Source organism: Vidua macroura, chromosome 4 (assembly GCF_024509145.1).
Source record: "Vidua macroura isolate BioBank_ID:100142 chromosome 4, ASM2450914v1, whole genome shotgun sequence".
NCBI lineage: Eukaryota > Metazoa > Chordata > Aves > Passeriformes > Viduidae > Vidua > Vidua macroura.
Genome location: NC_071574.1, coordinates 7,031,000 through 7,058,768, shown reverse-complemented (window position 1 = coordinate 7,058,768; position 27,769 = coordinate 7,031,000). Strand labels below are relative to the sequence as shown.

At 42.5% G+C, this 27,769-nt stretch overlaps 1 protein-coding gene across 5 annotated transcripts in view; it reads right to left on the bottom strand.

Moving 5' to 3' along the window:
* Positions 1-27,103, bottom strand: part of SMAD1 (SMAD family member 1) — a 42,810-nt gene extending 15,707 nt beyond the window's left edge. Inside the window, exons 1-3 of one of the 5 annotated variants that reach the window (XM_053976301.1) lie at positions 26,988-27,103; positions 25,242-25,365; positions 6,540-7,163 (exon numbers count right to left, since the gene is read on the bottom strand). In XM_053976301.1, the coding sequence (XP_053832276.1) occupies positions 6,540-6,939 (400 nt within the window). In that variant the 5' untranslated portion in view covers positions 6,940-7,163; positions 25,242-25,365; positions 26,988-27,103. Of the gene's footprint in view, positions 1-6,539; positions 7,164-13,626; positions 13,680-14,628; positions 14,672-25,241; positions 25,366-26,738; positions 26,758-26,987 lie in introns of those variants that run through there. The other 4 variants (XM_053976302.1, XM_053976303.1, XM_053976304.1 and 1 more) reach the window with 4 other exon arrangements.
* Between the last annotated feature and the right edge of the window lie 666 nt (positions 27,104-27,769).

Genomic DNA, 27,769 nt, shown 5'->3' with positions numbered 1-27,769 from the left:
TCAGTGCTAATGAAGACCTGACAACACTATCATTAGACAGAGTGCTTTAATTTCCAAGCATTACATAGCTGCATTTTCATCTGAATTTATGCAAAGCCACGTATGTTTTGCCAGAAAAACAGAACTGAAGTTTGGGAAGGAGGAAAATCCTAAAACAAAAGTTCATGCTATCTGGAAATAAGAAAATCCTGCAAAGACTAAATTGTAACAAAAAGGAAGAGTTAGGAGAAGGAAAAAAAAACCCCAAAAGCAACAAAAGACAGCAGCAGTGTTAAACCAACAAATTTGAACCCTCCTGAAGACTCCCAGCTTCATTTCCTGCCTTTGAGGTCACAGCAGCTGAAGCTGTGGCATCCTGATGAGCACTCCAGTCCCACGGTGAGAACAGAGCAGGTACCAACACATCAACACGTGCTCAGCTGAACGTGCTGCTCCCTGCAGCACCAGGGAGTCACTGAAGCATTCTGACTGCCAGCCCTTGCCAAAATCTTGCCTGTAAACAGTAAAATACTGTGTAGAGAGAAAACTTTTCATGTCATTAGGTTTTCTCATGTTGCCTGAGTTATTCTTGGTTAAAAATATAAAATTAATAAGTATAGTGTCAAAAGCAATCTCTGAGGATCAAACTACTTAAAGCTCTTCCAATAACCCTTGGCTGTGGTGTCACAGCTTTGCTTTGCTGGTTTCTCAAAAGGAGAAATTCGAGTCTCTGAGACTTTCACTCCAAATCTCTGTTTTAGTAATTATAGCTATTCAGCAATCTGTTTTGGGTGACAAAAAGACAAACTTTCTACTCAAGGAGAAAGCTGACAGCTGTCTTGTTTTCTCAACTCTTAATTTTATTTTGCAGTTTTGGGAGACCCCAAAGCTTGATTTGTCATTCTGCGTAGTTACAAATGAAGACTGTATGTCCTAAAAAAAAAAAAAAAAAAGCAAAGCAGTTGTTACTTTACTGTACTGACTTTGCTTTTACATCAGACATCTGGTCCAAATGCATTTGACAAGTAATATTAGGACATTTCCTGCATTACAATATTCAGCTAACATTAGATTTTATTTGCGGATGCTCTGATAAGCTGACATTCTGATTAAACTGACATTTGTCAAGGTCAATTTCAGAATTTAGTACTAATTGTATGCACATTAGTGAGGCAGTCCTTGTAAGCAGATTTGGTGGAGGAGCAGTCACAGTGATAGTGTGTATTAACCCAGACATTTACACAGAGCAGAGTTCAAATTACCTGTACCAAAGCCACAGCCACCATCCTACTGAATAGGTTAAAACTTGGAAGTCTGGTCTTTCAAATCAGAAGAAACATCTGTGTCTGGCTAATTTTGAAGAAAGAAAACACACATAAAATAGGACAGAAACATATCTTTCTTGACAAATTTTAGTCCTCTATTGCAGTTTCTTTTTCTGGCAAGTGGTGAGGCTAGACAAGGAAAACCCTGCTGTTAGACCATTCCCTCCTTCCACCTCCTCATTTCAATTCCTCTCCCCCAGCTCGGCTCTGGTGGGGAATTTTAGAACTGAATTCTGCAAAGCCAAAATGAAGGAAGTTTTATTCTGCTTGCCAAGCAAACTGACAGTTGCTTTTGCTATTTTGGGGAGCCATCCTATAATTGTGCCCACCTGTTGTAGCAATGCTATTTTTAAAGTCACACCCAAGTGCATACATGGCTGCACAGCAAAATTTCTCAGGGATGACACTCTGTTCCCTTACCCCTAGTCTGCAGAGGTGCAGAAATCCTGCTATGGGAACTATACAGGCAAAAGGATTTTTGTAATTTGGTTCTACATATGAACTCTGAAGGGATGCAGCAATTTTGCCCTCCCTTACACCCCAGATGCAGCTTCCCATTCGCTGTTTCCACTCCTCCCCCTCCTCTCCCCTTCTCCCAGAGACCTGGCACTGTTGGCATTATCCTCCACCAGGCCTGGTTCTGTGGGAGCCTGCAATAGGTGTGCTGCCTTTCAGAGCCTCACTGAGAGCAAAAGCAGAGGAGATCAAAGACAAATATGAAAATAATCATGTTAAAGTCATAGGCAGAGAGTCCCCACCAAGAGCAAAACCAGCATGACACACCTACCACTCTACTCAGAGCCTGGGGACCTGGCCTGCTCTTGTGGCAAAAAGCAGCTGCACATACAGGTAAAATGTTTCTGGCCAGCAACAAGCTCGCTGAAGCAGGCACACACTTTGAATTCATGGTTATAATTGAAAGGAACATGACAGTTTTCAGCTGTGAAAATTCAACTGTTATGACACTGTATTTGTCTGTGTCCCCAGAAAGCCACCGCTGCTTGCCCCCCGTTTGGCTGGAACATTGGCACCATCAGCTTTGTAAAGCCCCTCAATACAGAGCAGCCAGCTCTCTGAAGAAGAGCAGCTGAACAGAGGAAAACCATTCAGCCCCTTTAATCTGTGTTTTATTGGTAATTGCAAAAAAATGGGGGACAGCCATCTACAGAAACACTGCACCTTCAACCACTTCCACACTTGAAATATGAAAACGAAGTTAATTTCTCTTTTGCCTCCTTTATAACATATTATAAAGTCAGAACCTAGCAGGATGATGGGGCAAACACAGTAGGGGCAAACAGAAATCTGCATCAGAATGGAGGAGAGCTAGTGTTCACCAGCACTTTAAGAAAATTACATATTCAGTTTCTTCATCTTCCTTCCTTCCCCTTTAGCTAAGGCAAAAGAACTGAACCTCCTCCCCTAAAGCCACATTAGAGGTGTGACTTATTATTATTTTTTTTAATAGCAGTGGCAATTTAAGCACCTCTTCATCCTCCCTGTTCTGTATTCCGTTCCTTTTGTTTTGCTGTTAGAGCAAACAGGATCCAGGCCTTTTTTTCCCCCTAAAATTCTGGATGATAGCTTTCATCTGGTCCCATTGACATAACTGAGGACAGAGGCAGGCAGCAGAGGCTGTTATCTCCACAGAAACCTAAGGAATAAGAGACTGGAAGGAAGTGTCTCAGGGGGGACACATTCTCCAGCAAACCCTGAGAGGTCATTTGTGGCATTTTCAGAGGGATGAGAAACATTGTGTCAGGTTTTTCCTCTCAGCCTCTGTGTATGCAGTACAGCTAATTATTTAGCAAGTCTTGATCATACTTAAGGATAATCCCAACAGGTATCTTTAAACCAAAAAATAAAACTGAGGAGAAGCAGCAGATTCAGCCAAGCAAGCACACCAGTTCAGCAAAGTGTGCCAATTTTAAGAGGCATCAAATTCAGACCTTGCTCACCTTAATTAAAAGCTTTGCTTTGCCTTGCCAAGGGAGAAATCTGACAGCCATTAACTACCTTGCTCCAGAACTAATTCTGCACACAACAGACCTAGGGAACAGCAGCAGTGAGCTACTTTAACCCATCTCGAGGAGATATTTCCTCCTGGCACTCAAAGTGCAAGGCTGCATTCCCACTCCCAGCAACAAGTCTCTACTTTCTCCTCTCATGTCCCTCCACCTCCACTCCTTCCCAGATGTCCTCCACAGGGCCTTGTTGGTACAGATGTTCCTGCAGCCAGAACGAAAGCCCCTGTGCTGCTCTCATCAGCCTGAAAGGTAACACAGCAGGGAGAGGAAAAGTGACTGTGATCTGGTTCAGCACAAGGGAACAGCTGGGCTGGCACAACACAAGGAGCAGGAGCAGCCCATGCACCCTGCCATAGAGTGCAGCTCCATCGACCCCTCTATGTGCAGGGACACTGGGAGATTCCCTCTTTGAGACTGCTGATAGTTTTCTGCCTCCTCTCACTGTTTACAACCTGTTCCTATCTAGGTTGGCTAACAGAAAAATCTCACTTGGACTCAGGTGTAGCTTTGTAGCTGGCAGACACACCACAGAGTGCCAGTTCTCATGCTTTCCAAGCTTATCTTCACAAGCTAAACAGTGAGGATGGAATAAGGTGTCAAGGCAGAAAATCCATTTATGCCTCTGGCACTGTGGAAACCGAGATGTATTCACAGCACTGACTTCCCAACAAAGACCACTACTTATTTTACATATTTGAAGATTTACCACTAATCCATTCCTCAAACCTTACACAACACAAACAAATCACACAACAATCAGTAGAAAATGAAGGGATAGATGCCACCCCATGGATCATACCCTCCAGATCTCCAGTAACTGGCTCTGCATGAAACAGTTAAACAGAGACCACGCTGTCAAGCAGAGCCAGAGCTTCAAGATGTACCTTGCACACAAAACATGTATCACATACAATCTGAGTTTCCAGTTTTGCTATGTCAAGAGAAAGCACACGTCTAAGCCCTCTGGGAAACACAAACCTTGATATCTGCCTGAGTCCATAGATTGTTGTAACCAGTGACACATGCATGAATTCCCACTACCCATTAATCTCAAAGTGTAAGCACTTATGTGGCAATAATGGTGTTTGAATGTCCTGGCAAAAATGGGAAAAATGGTTAGCAGAATTTGGGAGTGACTGTCAAGAAATAAAGATAAAGATCAGGTTTGGAGGACAGCAAGAACAACAAAGGGACAGGAAAAAAGAAGTGAGAAATTATGGAGCACAGCTCTCCAATCCAAGCGGGAGTTCAGCTACCCCTTATTTCCAAAAGCTGTTTTCCCACTCAGCTCTGTGCAATATCCCTCAAAACAATCTGTGGCTGACTAAACACAAACCCCTCCTACATTACATACCCAGCTGAAAATGTACATTCTAGTTAGACATCTTTTGAAAGTTTTACTCTGTCTTGCTGTCACTGAAGTGAACACAGAATATGGACAGAGTCCCCAGCTGCACCAGGGGAGGTTTAGGTTGGACATTAGGAAGAATTCTTTCACAGAAAGGTTGATCAGACGTAGGAATGGGCTGCTCAGGGAGGTGGTGGAGTCACCATCCCTGAAGATGTTTAAGGAAAGACTGGATGTGGCACTCAGTGCCATGGTCTGGTTGATATGGTTGTGTCTGGTCAAAGGTTGGACTCAATGACCTCAGAGGTTCTTTCCAACCTAAGTGGTTCTGTGATTCTGTGAAGTGACAGGATATGTACAAATACCTGGTTTTAAATATGACATAAATGGTCCATATGAGAATGTTCTCAAACTCAGTAGTTGTCTTCAATAGTAAAGCAAAATGAGCTAGAACATGTAATCTGGCATTACAGTAAGGGCCCAACTGTTGCTCAGTCTAATAGAAAGAGAGGTGTTTCAGGAATCTTAATTTTCAGTATTTTGCAATACTGAACGCAAGCAACCAACCCAGACATATGCACACAGCTAGCAGTACATGACTATTTTATTATCCCTCTTGTACTTAATATGAAATTGTTGAGATTTTTTAAAATTTTTTTCAGAACTGTTTTTCCAGAGCTGAGTTCCTTTGTTCAAGCTGCTGCTTTGTAAATACATACATTATGGGCATTGCATCTGCCATTCTTCACATGACTTCCAAGTTAATACTAACACAGCAAAGGGAAATACTTAACATCAAGATATGCACTGTGCATTGCAGATCCAAGACAAACGCAATTTCCATCCACAGCAAAACAATCTTTCAACGACCTCATTTCCATCACGGTTCTGTGTATCCTTGCCACTCTACAGATAGCTGCAGAGTTTCTGAAATGCCTAACACCGACGGACTTCCCACATTTAAACCAGGGAAGTCCATCCCTGCCTGCAGTGCATTTCTGCAGCTGTCCCTGTACACCCTCACAAACAGCTGGAGACTAGTGATGACACATCCAAGCACAGTTCATCTTAGTCCCTGGGAAGTATTCCCTGATAATAAACTTGCTTGAGTGAAATGAAGCACGGAGTTATCAAAGAGAGGTTTGGCCCTTGAAGAGGAGACTGGACAGAGAATGGGTGGCACCTTCAGAAAAGAAGTGAGGCAGTGGGCAACAGGTAAGCAAACAGTGTTTGCAGAACAGCTGACAGTAGAATTTCACATACAATCAAACAGTGCTATCAAAAAGCTCAAACTGAGGGGATTATAATCTGCTGTCTAAACTCAAAATCTTTTTAAAAGGCAACAATTGTGAGAGACATTAAAACAATATCATTTTCTGTAGGTTGAAGAAACTGAAGTGATAAAGTGGAATAGTAATTTGAAAATACTACTAATAATAATACTAGCAGTATTACTACTGCTGTGTGTCAGAATGGTTTTCAAGCACAGGTAATGCAAAAAAAATCTTTTATGTTAGCCTGCAATGCTTCATACAAAATCACAGATCTGCACAGTTGAGTAAACAAATTAACTGAGGGATAGTGGGTACCAACATTCCCAGATGATACCAGGCCCAGCAGCCTGAGACACATACTAAGATTACCTCTGTGCAGTGATAAAACATGTACACAAGTGAAGCATTCGCCCCCGTGAAAGGGAGAGCTGCTAATTAATGCTTACATCCAGATAAACTGCAGAGGAAGAATCTGACATGTGCAAACAGCCACTTTTGCTTATTTAAGCCGATGAGTCACATAATTAATTGCCACACTTTGCATTGCTCAGATAAGGTGTGAAGGTACAAACAAGGAAGAACCTACCAGGACTTTCCACCCGCTTGTAGTGGTAGGGATTGATGCAAACCTCCTTCTGTTTTGAACCAAAGGGGAACTCACAGCATTCCAGAGGTTTCAGTTCGTGATGGCTCTGCAGGTCCGGCCAGCGCCACACTCTGCAGTAAATGACGTGCGGGAGCCCCTTCCGGTGCGACACCTGGAGCCGGCCATCCAGGGAACGAGGAATTGTGACACAGTTGCTGGGCTGACCAGGACAGCTTAGTGCTTTTTCCAGCTCCTCCATAGCACCTTTTTTCTTCTTCAGTTTTTTCACTAATGCGTCAACAGCTTTCTCTGCCCACTTCTCTTCTTCATCCCCTTGCTTCCACCCCAACAGCCTCTTCACTGCTGGGCTGGTGAAGGAGAATAAGCTTGTTACGTTCATGGTGACCCTGCTGTGGTGATACCACAGAACCAAGCAGGAACAACTGCCCTGTTCTTCCACCACCACCAGGGAACAGCAGATTGTGTCAGCAATCAAAAGCAGCCTGGATCAAACAGTTCTGGTCCTTTCTCCTTTTCAATCCTCCAGTCCCAGGAAGGCAGCGCTGACATCCCCCCTTGATGGTCACAACCTTCTCATTATTCTAAATCCTTCTGGTTGACAACCTAAAGGAGAGTATCAGAGAGAAAGAGGAAAAAAAAGGATTTTACCATTCAAGTTAACATACAGCAGTTAAAAATATCCCTCACCTCAACCCAGAAGAGTGGTGTGATCAAAAAACAACCAACAACAAAACAACAAATGTTGACAACCTCCAGGACTGGACTCAAGGCAGATCTGATGAAAACTTAAGCAGCAGAACTTGCTGCTGAACCCAGTACATCCCTATCTCAGAAATGCAGCTCACCTTAAATCTAGCCTAAAACAGTCCCTCAACTTAAATTTTTCACTATTAAGTGTGAGGGGTGCTACAATCTGCCTGTCAGCTGTTGCAACCTTAACCAGCAAAACATCCCAAGGAAACAGGGCAGAATCACCAGTGCTTTTTTTATTATTTATTTTAGACAGCAGCTGGAAGCAATATTCCTCAACAGCAATGTGCTGCCCAGGCCTCTCCAAACTGCCCAGCATGAAGTTCAAAAATCACTGCACTAGACCTAAGCATAACCCAGTCTGAAAAAAAAACCCAAACCAGTTCAGTTTTACCTACTTTGAGGAACAAATTAAAAAAAAAAAAAAAAAAAAAAAAAAAAAAAAAGTGAAACTAGAAAGATCTTATCCCTCACTCACTCACATGAGAAAGAAAACTGCATCTGCCCACCCCACCCAAGAGCCCTCAGAGCTCCTGAGCAGCCTGTAAGGGAAAGCTATCATGAACTTCACTGATTATCCACTCAAGGACTCATGAAGGAGTGGGGGAAGGACAAGGAAGTCCAGATATTTTAAAGTCCAGATAATTAAATCTAAAGTCCAGAGGATTTTAGACAGCACAGCAGTCCTCAAGCTGGGAGACAAGGAATGGGACTGAAGAGATGGGTCGAGAGGGGGAGGAATGCCACATCTGAAGGAGTCCCAACAGTGAGCAGCAGGTTTTGTCCTTGTCCAGGCTGGGAGCAGGCAAAAGGCTCTGGCAAGGGAAACAGAAGAGACCCAGAACTGGCAGGAGGGGTGGGAAATGAGACAAAGAGCACCACGCCACTGATTTTCAAATAGACAGACAAGACAGGAAACATATCCTGGACTGGATACCAACAGGTTGCAGAGGAAGGGGGAAGGGGAAAAGGATATGAATGTTTTTGTTGCCACCCAACCAACCAGCAATCTATACACACAGAGAATAAAAGGTGTCAGCACACCCACATCAGACAGGATTTCACAGCTACACCAAGAAAAGACCTTAAAATTGCAAATGCTACAGCACACTTACTCTCTTGACTGTTATACACTGCAATCGTTTCATAGTACACCATTATATTTGAAGAATTTTAAGCTGAAAACCATCCACTTTATTCAAATTAACTTGTCACTAGAACAGTTACCTAATTGCAGAGGTTCAGTTTTATTAGGCTGACTGCAGAAACTACATTTATGTGAATAATGATTATGGACTAAGACTCAGGCCACATCTACCCACACTTCAAACTGGTACATCCCATTTCTTTTATTCTAAGTACTGTATTTGAAATAATAATGTTAATGCAGAGGAAGATTTGCATGAGCCTGGGGCGAATTTAAGAATTTGTTTTGTTACATAGACATGTGCTATACTGTTAAATGAACTGAAACTCCATTACTGTCACTGACTGTACTCCAGGTATACTTTATCCTTACATGCACTGTAAAGTGCTCTATTAAAATGCTGTGCTAATTTAAGAACTGAATTACCAGAACCCCAGTGCATGTGCTTTAAATACATTTGTAACTGAGTTATTCCCAATTCATATATAGTCTGTATCTCAATCGATGCAGCCCCAAGCAGTCAGACAAAAGGAACAGATTCTCTGAAGTTTTTGGATCAAATCCTGCAGCACACACATATTCCACTCCCACAATCATGCACTCCAAAACAAGTTCCACCCCCACCATCAAAGCTATGGTGGCATCTCTGTGGCAGCAGCTGCTGGGAGCAGGAGGAACAGCATTTAGGCACAGTGCTTGGAGGTGAGCTTGGAAGTAACGCAGCTCAGCAGGACTCAGCTGGGCACCAGCCTCCAGCCAGGGATTCCTGCTGAAGTCTTGCCTCCAAAACAAAGCCTAAGCACACTCCAAGCCCTGAACAAGCAGCAAGATAAGGGAAGGGGGACAAAACTCACAGGCTGCTGTACACTAGTTGCTCTAAGCTCCAAAACCAATATTAAGCTAAAAAAACCCAAAAAACAAACAAGCAGACAAAGGAAAAAAACAACAACAAAACCAAATAAATAAAACCCAAACCACAATGTATGTGGAGATTTTTGTTTCCAAGAAGCAGAGAGCTTGTCTGCAGGGCTGAGCCCTTGCCAGTACATTCCATTTCCCTTTCTGCCACTCTTGGTTTCTGCACTGCATCATTTCCTGTATTACTTCTGCACAAAGTGGCCTTATCAGCTGGAAGTGCAAAATAAAGATTAAACCACGAGTCAGCAGATGACACAGTCTGCGTGTTTCTTCCCCAAATCCACGTGCCCTTCTGGGAAAGTGGGAGTTAGTATTTCCAGCAGCTAAGTGACCACCAGCCCTGGAAGGGTCTGGTTATTCACGAGGTAGGGATGAAACAGAAACCTGGGCCAAGCAACAGAACACTCTCCAAAAGGCATCTGGCATCAGTTTAAAGGAAATTGAGTTGTTACCCACTTATCAGACACTCTCTACACATGCAAACCCATGCACTTTTTACTATGCACTCTGTCTGCTGATGGATGTGTTGGAATCGACAAACTCCTTTCAAATCCTGATGTTGTTTTATTTGTCTTCCTTCACTGCTGTTGTCTTTTTTGTAATCTTTGGATTAGCACACAAACCTGTACGCAGCCTATAAAAAATAAGTGAGCATTATATTTTTATATATATATATATCTGTTCAGCCAGCCTTGTATTTAAATATATTTAGACAAAATGCCTAAGAGTCAAGTCCTATTTTTCTAGCCCTCAAAGAAAAGATAGTTACTCCACCAGCAACATGAAGCAGACATTAAAATATTCAATGAGAGTGCTTTCAAATTCCCACAGGAGATCCCATAGGAAACTATCCCACTTTGCATAAATGACTGTTTTTGATGGGTGGGGAAAGGGTTTGGACAATTAGATGATCCTCTCCCAGAGGGGTGGATGGGGGAGGAAAACAACTTCTAGCCCAAGTTTCAGGCAAACAAGAAATGACTCTAACTCTTCTACTAATTTCATTATTTGTATTACAGGCTCAGCGATGCAGGCAAAAAGGATCATATTAAATATTTTTAATATATGCTTTGCACAGTTAGGCATAAAAATGGGCAGGAACCACAGTGAGGATAATTGTTAATAGTGAAAATTGTCTAGTCTATGACTACATTTTAAAAATTCAATTTATCTTAGTCAATGTACCTCTTCCCAGCATCCATTACTTAGTAATACTATAAAGAAATAACAAGCAGAGAGATTTTAATTTGCTACTTTAAAAATATTTAGTCACTTACCCTCTCTGAGAGATACATATTTTCAGCAACTCATGTAATCAGTACAATATTTAGACCTTTTAAAAAAAAAAAAAAAAACAAACCCAAACAGATTTTGGCATAGAAGGCAGGGAGCTGTCTCTTTATTCCACCAGGAATAAATACAGTTTCCATGTATTACTAAAAGGCATGACGTCTAAGCAGCTGCAATGCTAGAATGTGTAACAACATATTGTTACACATAATCTAGCTCCCTATTCTTGGAGCAAGTAGCAAAAAGTTTCAATTTCTTTCTTCAAGCAATGTGATTTGTGAAACAGAAAGTCTGGAGTTTTCTGCTGAATTACCCTTATTTTAGTCAACAAATTCTTCCTTTGCACCTTCTTATGGCAGAAGATCAGATCTTGCTCAGCTTGGAAAAATGCACTAAACCTGGTAGAAACCTCAGTAACATTACAACACACATGCAAAAAGAAAGCACGTTCCATATCAGAGTGCTGTAGAACTCATTAGAGAGCTTGTACAAGAACCTGACTTGGCTTCCTTTGTAGGTTTGGAGAACGACAAGAAGAAAAAAAAAAAAAAGACAACTCTTTTATGTTCTCTTGGCATGGCAGAAAGAATTCAAAAAACCACTGAAATAAGTATTCAAACAAACCACTGTATATCAGAAACCTGTGTTCTGATATACAACACATTGTTCAAGGAAACAGGAACACACTGGTGTTGAAAATACCTCATCATACCTAACAGAGTAGGTAGGGTTTTTCCTGACACTATATTGGACTCCCTTCCTTACTTAGACCCAGCAAGGGCCAGGAGGATGGGTATCTGCAGCCTGTTCTGTGAAGTAACCTCTGTTACAGCCCAAAATACCCACTCTGTCAGAACTCCTCTTGGGCCATCCCTCATGCTATTTGGCTGAGGGACTGCCCTTCCAAGAAAATCTCCCATGTTATCCTGCACAGCCCACAGGGAAAATCCTGTCAGATAACCACAACCACCCTTTAGCTCAGCAGGTGGGGAGAAAGCAAAATTAAACTGCAGGGGCAATGTAGGATTTACCAGTGGAGGGGAGGAGGGCAACAAAATCCCAAAAAGCCCATTGCCCTGTTAGTCCAGAGCATGAAGGGATAACCTTACACCATCAGGATCTGCCAGCTCCTTCCCAGTGCTCCCCAAAGTTCAAACCAAGAACACAGAGTTCGGCCAGTTTCTCCAGTGAACCGCAGCTTTTCCTCCACCCGCCTCCCCACCTGCCTTCTGGCAGACAAGGCACTGCTCCTTGCCCTTGAAGTCTCAGCTGTCATCATTGCAGGAGTAAGACAACAGCAAATTCTTACAGGTTTTCTGGATTTGAAGGTACTAGATTTGCCAGATTTATAGTAACTTTGCTGTTGCTTCCCCAGAAAAAATGCCCACTTTCCATACACATTGGATACCAAATCCTGTGTCACAATACAATACAAGTCTTTCTAAGCAAGTATATATATCATTGTGAGAAAAGAACATGGCAAAGGCTCTTTCCCAGTTTTAGCAGACATGCATCAACAATTAGATCTGCCCTTGTCCTTGTTCTTCCCAATACCTTTGCAACTGTTTTGACCTACTGAAAACCATACTCCTGAAAGCAAATTGAAACACCACATTCTTCATAAATTTTACCTCCACCATGTTTACAAAAAACACTAACACTATACAGTGATCACCAGATCCTCAAATCCTGCCTTTTTCACCAGAGATGAGAAACACACTGCTGAATTTTACTCATTCTTGCATTCAGATGCACGTGTGATTCACAAAGTCACAAAACACCAGCTCTTCCTTTACCTCCTGCTGGTCTCCTTGCCAAGCTTCTTTTATACATATTTTATATTGCCAAGACTACAGGAAAAACTAAAACCAAGTTTGCCAAGGCAGTTGTTCAGGAAGCTGGGTAAGCCTGGAGCACAGCAGAGCTAGGATAAGCAGGATAGATCAAAACTTCCACCCAGGTGTGCACAAATCCCTTCTGGTGTCGGTGAGCAGTCGGACTGAATCGGATGTGCTTTCAAAGATTATCTCTAAAACCGCAGCCTAGTTCTTTAACCAAGGTCAGGAAGGAACTGTAACTTGATGATTCAGTCAAAACTCTGGCACAGATGAGATTGCAAAATATGAACTTCACTAAAATAACCTATAAGATGAATACAAGGCTGTGAATCACAAAACTTGACAGAATAGTGTTCACAAGGTGGGGTTTTTTTTTCCTAAATTCTGTGTAGGAAGGGACTCTTCATTCTTCACTGTCTCCAAGCTAAAGGCCTCTTAGAGAAATCCTCAAACTATCACAAGACATTCAAAAGAAACACATATCCAAAGAAAAAGATGTCAAGAGACATTATGAATTACCAGCCATCACAGTGGGTATTTCACTGTGCATCTTTGGGGCAGGTTTATTCATTTCATTTGTGCTGCGGTGTACTTAAACTCCACACATTGTCCCACCAGGACACTAAGAGCACTCAGGAGTACAACAGCAGCCAAGGATCTCAATCAGCATTGTTAGATGACACAGACCAAATCCTGAAAAATGCAGGAGAACCTCTAAAACCAGTCTGCAGCACTGGCCATGGCTTTGTGAACATCCACCTATCAAAGTAAGTTAGAAGACCTTTTCTAAAAGGTGAAAAATCTGGGGAAAACAGAATTTTTTTTTCCCCTTTCATCATAAAACTCCTGTGTAACTCTGTTTTTCCACAAAGACCATTCCCTTTCCTGACTTTTTGAACTGTCTTTAGAAAACAGGTGTTGTTTACAACAATAACAAACACACATCTGTGTGGGTGTGTTAATACACACAAAGGCAGGATAACTGAAACCTCTTCCTATATTTAGATCTGTCTGGTCAGCTCTAATTGCATAATTTAATCAAAACCCTCTCCAAGGGAAACACATCCATATTCATCACAGGCATCAAAGGAAACATCTTTACAAACTATATCCTTTTACAAACCAACACATGGTCCCACATCACTTGTCCAATTGTTGAATTCCTCCTTTGGGAAGGGCACGGAATTTTATTTCTTTTTATCAGCTGAAAAAAGCATTTCCCTCCAATTCATCAGCACAGGGCGGGAGGAACTTCCTTCACAGGTGAGATGTGGAAAATTTACTGACATGTCACTTTCAGGGTATTTTTAAGGCAGTTAAAACATACATCTGCAGCAAAAAGGAAAACCTTTAAAACAGAAAAGAAAGAAAAATGCCCATCACCACTCAAGCATCAAAATTTTTGAGTGAAGCTCATAAAATGCAAGATGTGTTTTGTCTTCAGAGAACAGGACAGTCTAGCACAGACTGCATGAATTTTATAAGGGATTTGTCAGCCCCAGCCAGAGCAGTGCTCCAACAGGGCACATTTTAAGGAGGGGAACCCCACCAAATGTACTCCAGTTATGCTCAGCTGAGGCAAGTCACTGCTCCTACAAATGATTCATTTCACCGAGAGCCTGCACCAATACAGTTACATCAGCTGCATTAAACCACTTCTAAAGACTGTGACCCAGACCTCATTTATCAGAGATTAAGTAAAGATGTTAAATTACAGCTCAAGATCCTCAGCTTTAAAGTAGAATCCTTCACCAAATCAAAAGATGACAAAAAACTGAGAAGAAAAATTACTTATTCACTAATAAAAGAGTTATTGGGTCAAGCCTCAGCAAAGCAGAACAAACTGATGAAAATTAAACAAAAAAAGTAATGCTGTTAAATTAAATAAATCTTTCCACAAATGAGTCCTCCACCCACCATTTATGCACCTGAAATAAGAATAGTCAGTTTGCCAATGCTAAAGACATTTCAGTGCATTTCATGAGATGCATGCTTTACTTTTTTTAAAGGATTCCTCCAGCTTTCCTCGTTTTGAAGGATTCTTCCAGCTTTCCTTGTTTTTGCCTTATCTGTAAAAACTAAACAGCTATTTTTCTGCCTTTAAACAACTTTTAAAACACGGTACCTTCTTCTTGTCTTTAAAATGTCCATGTCGAATTTCATCAAGTGCCCTGCAATTCACAACTACCATTCTGGACAGAGAAAGTGTTTAAAGATGACAAAGCTTTCCAAGCCAAGTTTATACAACTCAGACACAAACACCAATATCTGCCAGACTCCCACTGTCCAATGAAACATTATTTAATTACAGCATGCCACAAGTGGCCCACTGAAAACCAGGACTGGACTTGAGATGACACAAACCCCAGCATGCTCCAGGTCCTCAGGACACGGAGGAGCAGCTGCACAACCCATCACAGCAAATACTCCCTGGCAGTTCCTTGGTATTTATCAAGGCATCCTAAGTCACAGATTCTTTATAAATGGAAGATCACAGTGTTTATTGATGCCCTTTCAGCTTCCACACAAGACAATTAAACTCTTTAAAGTTTACGATTTACAGGCAAGCACAAGTCAGGGATCCTCTTGAGACCAAGTCAAGGACACTTTGGGTTAACGTTTAAAATACACCCACAAACACATATAAAGGGTTGATTGCAGCCTTTACCAGCAGTTGAGATACAATTCTGAGCGTGCCTACACCAAAAACAGACCCAGAAGTCACAGACACACCTTTCCCCTTCCAAAAGGGCAAAACAAGGATGCAGACATACACGAGTCAGAAAGATCTAAAAAACTGTGGGATGAGGCAAAAGCAGCTGTCCCAACCCTGTGCCAGAACATCTGCAGAATCTCACGTCAAACTGTTTTCTCATATTCCTGAGATCAAGGCTTTGGAGTGTTCTGTACAAAGGCTTCAACCCACAGATAGGAACTGATAGTTAATACAGCAGTTGGGAACAGCATAGCTTGAAAGGAAGTGGGAGATATCCTCCTACACTGCTTACTGGGAATACAGAGGTTTTACAACAGGAGAAAAGGGCTGTAATCTGTCTGTCTGATTCCCTGGTTATCTGTAAGCTTTTCATGACTTTTGGAAGAGGAACCAAGCCACATAAAAAATTACTCATTACCCTTCCCTTATCTGCAAGCTTTTCTTCTTAACAGAGCCTGTATAACTCTGCATATGGCAATAAGACAACCTATTAATCACTTCACCATAGTTTTTTTGAGACCAGTTTGAAGTTTCAAAAGTCAAGTTTTGCAAAATTGCAAGTCTCTTACTGCTGAGACACCAAAACACAGCATTTTCCAAACACCCCGTGCTCTGCGAGGTCAGCAGCAGGCTAGCTTAAAACAGCCACAATGCTTCCAAATTTTCCACTGCTGCCTGCTACTGAACAAACAGTCACAGCTGGCCTGGCAATGAGGATGGACAGAAGAACTCCAAGTTCCAAAGTAGCTTGCCAAGGCTACTTACTTCTAGGCTACAAGCTAGTGCACAGAAAGCACACACAAAGATTTCAGAGTCCTTGTCTTTTAGCTATTCCATAGATGTCTTTAATTCTGGGGCTGAAACCAGCACTCCCCAGCTCCCAAGATAAGAAGCCTTTAGGCTCAAACAACCCTGACTGCTGGCTGGCCTGGAAGATCAAGAGTCCTCATGTCCCAGATCAGTGAAAGTAAGAAGGCAGGCAAAGGTGTGACGGAAAAAATCAGGAATATCAGACTTGAGCCAAAGCAGCCTGCCACCAGCACTGCCACTTCTCAACTGCTCCCTGCTCACAAACCACAGGAGATGCATTGGGTCTGACCAGGAGCAAGAGTCATTCCTGATAAACTGGTGGGGAGACAGGCAAAGGGAACAGTTTCCAGTTAACTGCAGTAAATAGCCCTGGAGCATTTATGCCAGTTATGCTGATGCTTTCTGCAAAGAAGTCTCTAGTCAAGCCAAAGGTAAAAATGAAAAAGATGCTACAGTCAGATTCCCATATTCTGCAGAGTTCTCCAGCACAGCAGAAGGCTACAAGGGAATTCAGTGAGTACCTCGTTCCAGCAGCAGGAAAAGTAGTAGCTCCTGCTACTAGGGAAATACCTACAGCTTTTGTTTTATGCAGGTAGTCTAATTCCTTAAAGTTAAGAAATATACTACAAAGATCCAAACAACAAGAATGAGTAAGGGCTTTTAAACACATTTCCCATATAGCACCAAAACAAATGCTTTCTAAATTTCTTTTGAGAAAAGTGGATCCAAAGCCAAAAATTTGAAAGTGATTTATGCAGTGGTGCAGAACCCAGGAAAGTTACAAACACTGCACTGGCTCACAGCACAGATCAGCTGTCAGGTGTGCTAACTGTCATCACTGGCAGTGATTTCTGATAACACCAATCTGCCTTTACAGAAGGGTTTTTAGTGGATTTAGTATTTGCCTTTTCTCTGATTTCTTGATAATGCTGCTAACTGTACCCAGTTTGCCAATTGTTTCAAGTTATTTCATCCTCTAAAGAGGAAAATAAAGTTTCTACTACCAAGAAGTTAAACTTGGACATTCTTTTCCTCCTGAGGAAAAACACTTGCCCCGTCTCACAGAGGACATGCACTAGATGTGTTCTGCTCATGCAGTTGCACTAACCTAGAAAAACATCTCTAAGACAGCTTGCAGTTTATACTAGCAAAACAACACTTGACCAGGAAAGCTTGTTTAAGTGTTGCTCTCCATCCGTCCTCCCTCACCCTCCATAAAAGATACTGCACCATTAATCACTGTCGTTTTCCTGCCAATAGAGCTACACTGGGGCTTTGTGGCTGACGTAACTGCTGGCAGTCAAGTCTCTCCCTGCTAATCACCAACATAAGTATCTGAGGAAAAAAAATCTGTAAATTAGACCTTTCCTTGGCAAGCACTTTAAGGAAGTGGGAGTTCATCTGGGAGTGCTACAGCACTCGCCTGTGACTGGCTACCTCCAGCAGCTGCCTTGGGCCAGCAAGGTCACAGGTCCACAAGCCAATGAGCAGCCCCAAGGGCTCGCTCCCACCCAGAGAGAAAAGGTTTCCCTTTACTCCCTGCCAGCCTGGGTATTGCAACAGAACTTCCCCTCTACCTGCCAGTCAGTTCACCCTCCTAACCTGGCAGAACCAACAGAAACCGAAAAACACCTTCTGCAGGATCAGCTCAGAGCACCAAAGCCACCCAGCCAGCCTACACCAAGAAATTCATGGCTGGGACTGAGAGAAACCCAGCTCTTAAGAGTTCTTTCCATCTCAGGGAGCTGCCACCCCTCACATTTTAAGTGATATCCAGGTCAAAGATGAGCTCACACTCAGACGCGAGTACTTCAGCTGATTTGCAAAACCTGCTCTCATCCCCAGAGCAAGGAGCTTGCCTTGGCTGGTTCTGAATAACCAAACACTCCAGCAGCAATCCAACCCCCCCCCCCCACTCCTGCCACTGCTTTCTGCTCTAGTAACTACACAGCAAACTTGGGGAAAAAAGAGCAATTTCATATCCATCTATCCAAAAATACCACACACTGCAGAGTTTTAACCCGAGAGCATTTATAAAATATTTTCCACATGAAATAGAGTACGACGCATTACAGAAACTATAATTGCATTATCCTAAGTTTTAAGCTAATAAAGACAAAGACTTTTCCTTTGGCTACTACATCCAAGAGAAAGCACTTAACACTGACACTAGCTACCATGGATAATAAAGGGCCTGTTATTAAATATGCCAGACTGTAAAGCCAGCAGCAGGCAAAAATGCAGAACAGGAAACTGCAATAGTCAAGATGGCAACCTACATGTAAGTCAGCTTTTCCAAGACATTCAGCAAGGTGAAAATTCACATTTTTCAGATTAGTTTACTTCATCACTGCGTTCACCAGGTAATTAGCAGAACAAAGATGATGACATAATCAAGGTCTGTTCATTCTATCTATCTATCTATCCATCTATTTTCTTAGTGATAAAAAGAAAAAGAAGTGTCTGATGAGAGCAAAGAGCAAGAGACTGTGTGAAGGGAGATGAAATTCTGGATTTGAATGTTGGAGACCTCCACTCAAGTTGGGTCTCTGTCCCTCCCATCTCTCCCCTCCCTCCCTGTACAGGGAAGCAAGCACATTTTAGATGTGTTTGGGATTCCTGAAATACTACCACACACTTGAAATTAACCACTGTAATGGCATTATGCATGTAGCAATCCCTGAAGCCATCATGTACATGTTGGCAGGTCTTTTGAGGTTCAAAGCTATTTCAAATCTACTTTATTCACTGTTGGGACACAACAATAAAGCAGTTGTCACACAACTGGAAAAACAGAAGTCATCCAAATATGGTCCTGGGCAACCTACATGGCCATGACTGAGCAGGGGGCTGGACCAGATGACCTCCAGAGGTCCCTTCCAATCTCAACCATCCTCTGATTCTGTGAAGTTCTCAAAACAACCACCTGCCAATTAATTTGGTCACACATCAGAAAAGCAACTGGTTCAAGAAAACTGGATAGAACTCCACTTGCCTTGGCAGAACTACAACGTCGCATCAAGGGCTACTACACTGAGGTAGTGACTGAGCTCTGCTTGCTGTGCACAGGCAGACTCACGAGAAAGCTGCTTTCTCCCTGATTTTAACCACTTCAGAGAATCCAGAAGCCTTCTGAATTGCCTCACTCTTCCTCCCTTCATGTTTGTACCCCTGAAGTTTGGCTTCATGTATGGCTCTGTTCAATTAAAACACAAGTCCTCATTGCTGTCACCTTGCTTTACACACAGCCTTGGTAAGAAGCCACTTTTCCACTGCTTGTGAGCTACTGGAAGATTCTGATCTACAGAGGGTTCCCATCCCATGCTCATCACTATAGCACCAGATACCTTAAGCAACCATGACTAAGGCCTGTCCTGTTCACATCCTGTTTGTCTCCCAGCCTATCTGCAAAGGCAGGATGGATTATTGTATTACACGTAGAATTAAGTCAACAGAAAAAAAAAAAAAAATCATCTTGTAGTTTGTAGTTTTAGTAACCTAAATAAAGCCCTTCCTAGATTAAAATAAGTCCAAACCCACCTTCCCCAAAGTATGTTTCAGCCCAGAAACCATAGCAGTGGTAAAAATATGTCAAATTTCACACTAGAGCATTTAGGTACCAAAAGAAATATCCTTCATCAAACAGGACTGTGTTTTATTGATGAGCCAGTTTTAGTAACTTTTCAGGACCTGGGAGCAGAATCTACACTCCTAAGCAGGTGCTAATGTGTGGCCTAACTTGAAAGTAAATTTCTTGCTTCATGTAAGACAATTCAGAAACCCTTGGAAAAAAGACAACTGGCCAACAGTGAGCAAGGGTGTTCTGCCAACTATTTTGTCCTACCAAACCACTAGCAGAGTTTGTTTTACAACATCTTGGGAGGGCTAGAAAGCAAAGGACAAGGAGTTAAAAAACTACAGAGAACAAAAGAACCCAACCCATATATTTTTTGCTATTCTTCAGGACATAATTCTGAAAAAAACACGGGGACACCCCAGAGAATTAAACCATCAACTGAAAAGAGCAGGAGATGTCAGTTCCACACCACCTTCCATGCTCACTCTTACACACATTACCATGTTTATCTTGACAAAATTTTGGGAGCCTTCTCTCCCTTGCCACAGAAAATATGTCCGGTTACAAGCTACATACTTTTCCCTCAACAGATCAGTTGAATCACAGTCCTTACTAGTAAGATGCATATAAGACAACAAGGGCACTTGATTAATTCCTCCCACATCAATAATCAAATGAAACCTAACAGATACAAAGGTGAAATACACTGGCAGTATGAAGTCAAATATGCAGCTCATTATCAGCATCTGACCAAACAGCAGATGTTGCCTCCTCCTATCACCCTTAGGAACACATTTAAGGGGAAGCCACAATTTGTTGTAACTTGATTCTCCAGTTATTTACTTCATCATTAACCAAAACTGATTAAGCATTTAAATGGCATTTAAGTATTTTTATATAAATAGTTATTACATACACAGACCTTGATAAATTTACAGTCTCTTCTCAACTACATATAGGTGTAGCCTACCTTTATCTGATCCAAACAATTTAACTTTCAACAGCAGTGACTTATTTCAGGTATTCATTTGTGCACATACACATACAGCATACATATCCACTTGAAGGATCCTGCATATACACCATTTTAAGAATAAAATACCTTTAAGAGTGTCATACCCTGGTTTCAAGATGCTACACCAGACAGAATGCTGATATTATTTTCAATGCCTTGAAATGCTTGAAATCACAAGTCTGAAATTATTTACAAGAAAAATATCTCAGTAATTTAACCTTTCATGTCAGAAGAATGAGATATTTAGTTTGCAGTGTTGAACAAAGTGAGAAAGAAAACCAAGTAAAGGTATCATCAGCTATGGTCACTGCATGCATCAATCAATCTGAACATTCAAGATTCCCTGAATGCATGAGAAATTTCTCAACCTGCTACAGAAGTGTCAAGTGTGTGCACATATGCTTTTTTTGCTTTCATCTACTTAGATATGTCCTTAAACATGTACATCAGTCTTGCCACCTCTGTAGAAGAAACTCTGTAATGCTGCAGACCCTGAAATCCAAGTTCTACTCAGGGATGAAATCTGTACTGAGCTGGAACCTATATTTTCAGCTTCCCCTCAAACAAGTTCCAAGTACTGAAGGAAGCAAGTCCATCAGTCAAAACTGGAGGGCAGATGAGATTCTTACACCCATGCTGGGGAAAGACACAAGGAGATGGCAAAATCTCTCATGATTCTGTCTATAATCACTTCAGCACTGCACAAACTTTTAATGGGTATCTTATTTTCAAGTTACCCAATATTAGATTGATAGCCCATAGACCACTTTGATGTGGATTGGCATTTTAGTAGTTTTAATGACAAAAACATGCAACAACTGATATACTTCTGAATACCATTAAGTGCTATAATTCAGACTGTCTACACTGGCTTAGACAGTCTCATCTGCTGCCATGTTGGGAAGAGTGTTCCCTTTATAAGTACAGAAATATGAAATAATGCTTCAGAAATCACTGGTGAACCACATTAATCATTTGCTTACATGCCAACTCAACATAATAGTTGGGTTTGGATGATACTGCTTTGAACAGTGCCTAAATATAATGACTTATATAAAGGCATGTTTAAAAATAATTTGTTTTTCTCCTTGTACTCTAGACTTTGCCTGTGCATGCTGGAGAAAGGATGAGGGAAGAACCAAATGGGAGAGACATCTGTTCTAACATCACTCTCCTGAGTGGATAACACATATTGGAATACGTAATCCAGAACAATTGCAGAATTATGGCAGAACAACCAAATTGTGCAAGTGTCCAGAACAACTCTATTGGCCAGCTTCCCTACACTGGCAAGTCTAGAGACAGAAAGAAAAAAGCTTCAACTCTTGATCTAAACTCAGCTTCTACACAGTCTCCCAAGACTGCAGTCACCAGAAGAGCGCAACTGAGCAAAGCAATCCGTGCTTGCAGAAAACCCTTTGGAATGTAATGATGGCTCAACCCAGCTGCTGTGTGGCACTACAGCGGCACAACCCTTCCAGCAGAGCAATCCCACTGCCACAGTTCCCGACACATCCTTCCACCTTTCCCAAAATAAAAAAAAAAAAAAATACAAATGGACCCATCTCCACAGCTCAACAGAGCTTGGCGTTTCATGCGTGGAACACTTGACCTCACACAGTCTAATTAGGAGTACTGTGCTCAACCTTTGTTCCCATTAAACTGGGAGGACCTTCCAGTGCCAACACATGCAGGTGACAAATGGATGCAGGGAGAGAATCCTGTATGATCTGGGGTCATTCTAGAAAATGTTTTCATTCCTGGAAATCAGCATGCTTTATGAAACGTTTGCCTTCTCTATCCCGTTAAAAAAGACACGTGGGGCATCCCCCACTCAAATACACAGCAACCTGAAAAAGCTTCTGTAATGCAAATTACCATTTGTCTGAGGAGGAGGATAGGGATCTTTGTGGCAGCCATTAGCCAAGGGTGTCCTCACCCCTGAATCCACCCTCTGTAAAGCCCTCCACAGAAGGCCCAATCGAACATTTTCTCTGGTTATTTCAAATCTGCAAGAGTAGCAACATTCTAATGGAAACAGTTATACCCCAGACTGTGGGGATGCAACACTAAAACTTTAAAAATATCATTTTACAATAACTTCCTTCCCATCCCAGGCAAAACCCTCCATTCTAATGTAAAAATTCTCTCTCTGCTGCTCTACAGCTTGAGCAAAATAGCTTGAGAATTGCAAGATGCATGTGTAGATGAGCCTGTAAGTCACCAGCATTTCAAACCTCGCTTGCCAAGCTGGGGTTTATATTTTAAACTCAAATTTTCCACTCAGTACATTTCAAAGGAAAACTTCTAGGAACTGCATATCATCTTTTAATTATTAAGACTGGTATGCATTCAGTTTTTTACTACACACAGAAGAAAGGCCAGTGGAAGAACATTAGTCTGCTCCTACTACAGGGAAAAACAGTGAAGCTTTTATGGGCAGAACAGACCTTTCCCCACTCTGAAAGCAAAACTGAGTGAGTTGATCATGAAAACCTAAACCAGGAATTAAAAAAATAACCAGACACAAAACCAACAAAAACCAAAACCCCCACACATCGGTAGGATCGCTTCATTCACCATAAAGCAATTTGTGCAATCTGACTTTCATTTTCACAGATTTTATGGCTCTCTCTCCAATACAGTAGTTTCTTCATCTGCACTGACACAGCAGAAGACAGCTCCACATCCACATTTTAAAAGCCACTGCACTCCAAAGTGAGTTTTAATTTTTTTATCTGCCACTCAAAAAACACCTTAGCTAAAGCACATGCTCTTGAGGTACAACTGAACCTGGAGACTAATAAATCTCTTACCACTAGTGACCATTTATTTTGTCTGCTTCACTTGCATGCCTCAAAATTATTTGTTTTCCTTATATTTATGACTAAAAATAAGGTATGTTTCTTTCTGGGCTGGAAGAACCTCAGGAGATTAAAAACTCACACCACTTCAGGTATGAGGAGTTGGTTTAAACACTAACAAATGCAAAACTCTCAAATCCCCAAGCAGCACGCTGACTAGCAGAAAGAAGAAAAAAAAATCATTTTTGCAGGACTTTTCCCAAAACACATCATAGTGATTTTAGCAGCAGAAACAGCAAGACCTAAGATGCTGAGTATTTAGCAAACATTTTACTAACTGTGGCATGTTGTTTTCTAGGGCTGTTAGAGGAAAACACGAATCTGAAGCCACAGTTTTCTTCACTAAGAAAAGTGACCCATGCCAACTCATAGTCAAAATTACAGTCTCTGTTCTAGAAGAAGTTTGGCTATATAGTTCAAGAAATTACTAAAATGCTCTGTCTTAGACAAGAACTCAGATCTGCAGGAATGTTTCAACAGGCAGTTACAAACTTCAGTAGGATAGAAATACTGGGGGGGGGGGAAAGCCAAACAATTGGCTTGTTTGCCTGTTTGTTCCTTTGCTATCTGATAGCAGAGTCTGCAGGTAAAGTCTAGCTGATCCTTAAAAAAAGGATGTATAAATTTCAGAGTTTCTCTCACAACCACTTCCCCACTCATACATCCCGTAGCTGTCTATGCCTTCATCTATTTCAGCTCCTAACGACTGCAAGGAAGAGGTTGAGAGTCAACCTAAATTGGTGCAGCTTTTACTCCTCACAGGGCCACAAACTTTAATTTCAACTACTCTCTGCATAATTTAAATAATACACACGGTGCTCTCTTTTATTTGATTCTCAAACCAGCCGTATCTGAAGCACAATGGGACATGTCACAGACACTTGCTTCGCTGCCCTCATAATATGGTTTAATTATGATGACTGAACTAACAGGCTCACATCATAGACTTTTACAGCTTGACCCTGTGTCATCCTGATGTATCATTTTGCACCAGTTCAGTGCTGTAAATCAATTTAAGATCTCCAGCAGGTTGAAAAGGCTGGTAATGATGCTTTCTCTGCAGTCTCTGGGGACTCCACATTATACACAACTTACATTATTTATAAAGCTGAGATGATGCCTCCATTAGGCCTGTAAGACTACTCAAATGATATTTTACGCACACAGCTTGGGCTGCACAGAGCAGAATACTGGCAATATGTAATATCCAGTGCATTCGTGCTTTAATTTTAAAAAAATAACCAAAACAGTCATAACCCCTTCGTTTTAAAAATTTAAATCTTTATAGCAAGCAAAGATATTAATAGTTTAATATGAATCATTTCCCAGTACTCAGAAACACAAATAGCACTTTTATTAACCTTTGTATTGTTTTTCCTCACGTTCAAGTCTTTACTTCTGTTTTCAAACTACAGAGGAAAAGCAAACACCAAACTCATCAGTTTCAAATATTTGATTTGATAGTTACTATTTATATGAAAACAGAAAGATCTCCATCTGTTTACTCAGTCACTTCTCTCAAATGTATCAGATCATCACATCTTCAAGGGTACACAAAAAAGCAAGTTGAACAGAACAGAGTAGGAAAAAAATGTATTTGATTACATACCCAATGGTAATGGGGTCAAAACAGATGCAAGGACAAATCCCTACCCTTAGGGTAACCTGATCAGCCTTGAACTGATCATTTCTCATAGCTGTGGAAGCCTTCTGGATCACCCAAATCAAGGGAAATTTCTCTCAAGTGCCTACTTACAGTCTGAAGTAAATTGCAAGACTTCAGCCCTAAGACCACAGCAAGGACTCCCAAAAGGGCCAGATCGCTCTCATTTTCATACTGATGTTCTTCCAGTCACAACAGAGAAGTGAGCACTCAAAACCTGCACGAAAATCCAATGAGAACCTTGAAAAAGCTTCATAGCACTGCTCTCTGGTTTAAGGGGGAAATTAAATACTAATCAGCTGCAACTAAAAAAATCACGTCCCATAATTCAGACAAGTCATTACTCACAAGTAAAAGAAAAAAATAAGCCAAACTTAGGTTCCCTCACATGATTTGCTCACATTGTTTGACATGACAAGGTGCATGCAGTCAGCCACATGAAGAATTACAGACACACACCTGCAAAGAAAAGTGTTCTCCGTGGGCTGGGTAAGCTACCGTTTTTATTCTTACTCCTGAATGCTGCTTAAAAATACATATAAGTATTGGATGAAAAATTTTTAAACAAGTTTTCTTTTTCTGACTTCCCCTCTGTGTGCAAAACAGATTCAAACTATCAACTACGACAGCTCTTTCCTAAGCAGCATGTTAGTTTTAAAGTGCAGTATCTTTGAACACTGACATCCATTAAACACTGACATGTTTCAGGCAATGATCTTTTCCATTTGCCTGTATCTGAAATACACATCTACTTTTACTCCTCCCCATCTGGCTCTAACAATACTGTTTTTATTAATCTCTGTTGAAAATACTTCCCCAAATAAAACTGTAGACATGCAGTGAGCATCATGTTATCCTAATATACATCAAAATAATGATTAATTTTCAGAATAAGCTGCTGTTATCCAGATACTGTAAAAACAAACTGTAAGGTCGGACCATATACCTTCTTCAGATTGATCTACTAACAAAAGAGCAATCACAGCAACCCTGCCTCAGTCAGAACTCTCTCTGACTTCAGTTTATATTAAAAAAAAAAAAAAAGTCAGTATTTGGCCCAGATCATTTCAAACGCATGACTGAATATTTCCAAGCCAGTAAATTTTAATAAGCTTTAAAGATCTATATTCAGGATAAGATTATTTGGCTGTACGAGTATATGAAGCAACTATACTGAAGAGGGGGAAAATCTCAAGCATCCAAACCCCCTAACAGGGAAAAGAAAAAAAAAAAAAAAAAAAAAAAAAAAGTGAACTTTCCTTGACCTCTAAGCACAGATTTGTCATTAAAGAAGAAAGAAGGGGAGGGGAAGGAAAAGAAAAAACCAGGAGGGGAAGGGGCTGCGGAAAGAAAGGAAGGGGGGAAAAAAGAAGAAATAAGATAAATTAGAAGGAGAGGGACGCGGCAGGGCCGAGGCGGGAGCGAAGGGCTGTTCCCGCACACACAAAGGCGGCCCCTGCCCCGGCCGGCCGGGGCTCCGCCGCGTCCCCGCGGGCCACGATGGGGCCGGGGCCGGGGAGGAGCCGCAGGACGGCGGCTTCCCGGCACGGGAAGGGCTCTGCCGCCCGCCGGGCCCGGCGCGGCACCTACCCACCAACTTGGAGCCGGGAGCGGTGCCCGCCGGGCCGCCATCATGCCGGGGAGGAGAGCGGGAGCGGCGCTGCCCGGAGCCGCTCCCGCCGCGCCGCCCGGCCCCGCCGCCGGGCAACACCGCGGCAAGGACCGCGCAGGGGGAGCAGGAGGAGGAGGAGGAGGAGGAGGAGGAGGATGCGCGGGCACAGCCGCTCGGCCTCGGAGGCAGTGAGCAGGGAGAGGCGCGGGGGAACGCGAAGTTGTTACCGGCTGGCGGGCGGTGACGGACGGGCAGCAGGCAGCTCCTCCGCGCCGGGATCGGGATCGGGATGGACGTGGCCCGGCTGGCGTCAGGCGGCCGGAGCCGCCCCGCGCCGCTCACCGACACACTCACATACACACTCGCATACACACACGCACCGGCCCGGCCAGGGATCCTCCCCAAATTCCCGCCCCCGCCGCCGCGCCGCCGGGTCCCGCTGGGAGCGCTGCGCCCGCCGCCGGAGAGCGGCCACGGCACGGCCGCTGTGTGCCCTAGCCCGAGTCCCGCCCCGGCTGTGAGCCCCCTCCGACACCCTCACTGGGGCTTTAAAGGCGTTTCTGCCCCGCCGGAGCGGCTGGGGAGCTCCGGCAGCGGGGCTGCCGGGACAGCGGGGGATGCTGTCGGACTTAGAGTCAATTCCTGATGGAACAGGATTGTGTCCTGCCGCTTTCCACAGGTGATTCAGCCTTGACTTGGTCTAGTCTTAATACTGAAGTAATTGCTGTAATACCTCCCAATGACAGGGCACTCTCTATCCCCAGGTGTTTTACACGTGGACATCCTCCTGCCCGTAGGTATTGCTGCGCTTAGTCCTCATTCATGCGAGTAAAGCCAAGAGGCTTCTTGTGCAGTCAGAGCCACAGTAGGGAAGCCTCACTCCGCTGTGCCTCTGACTTGAACTCCATTTGGATGTGCAAGTGTCCGCTCCAAAGTGGAACGAAAGTTTGGAGCCCACGTGTGGAACGGCAAGCCTCTCCTGCCTGCTTGCAGGATCTTTACAGTAGTC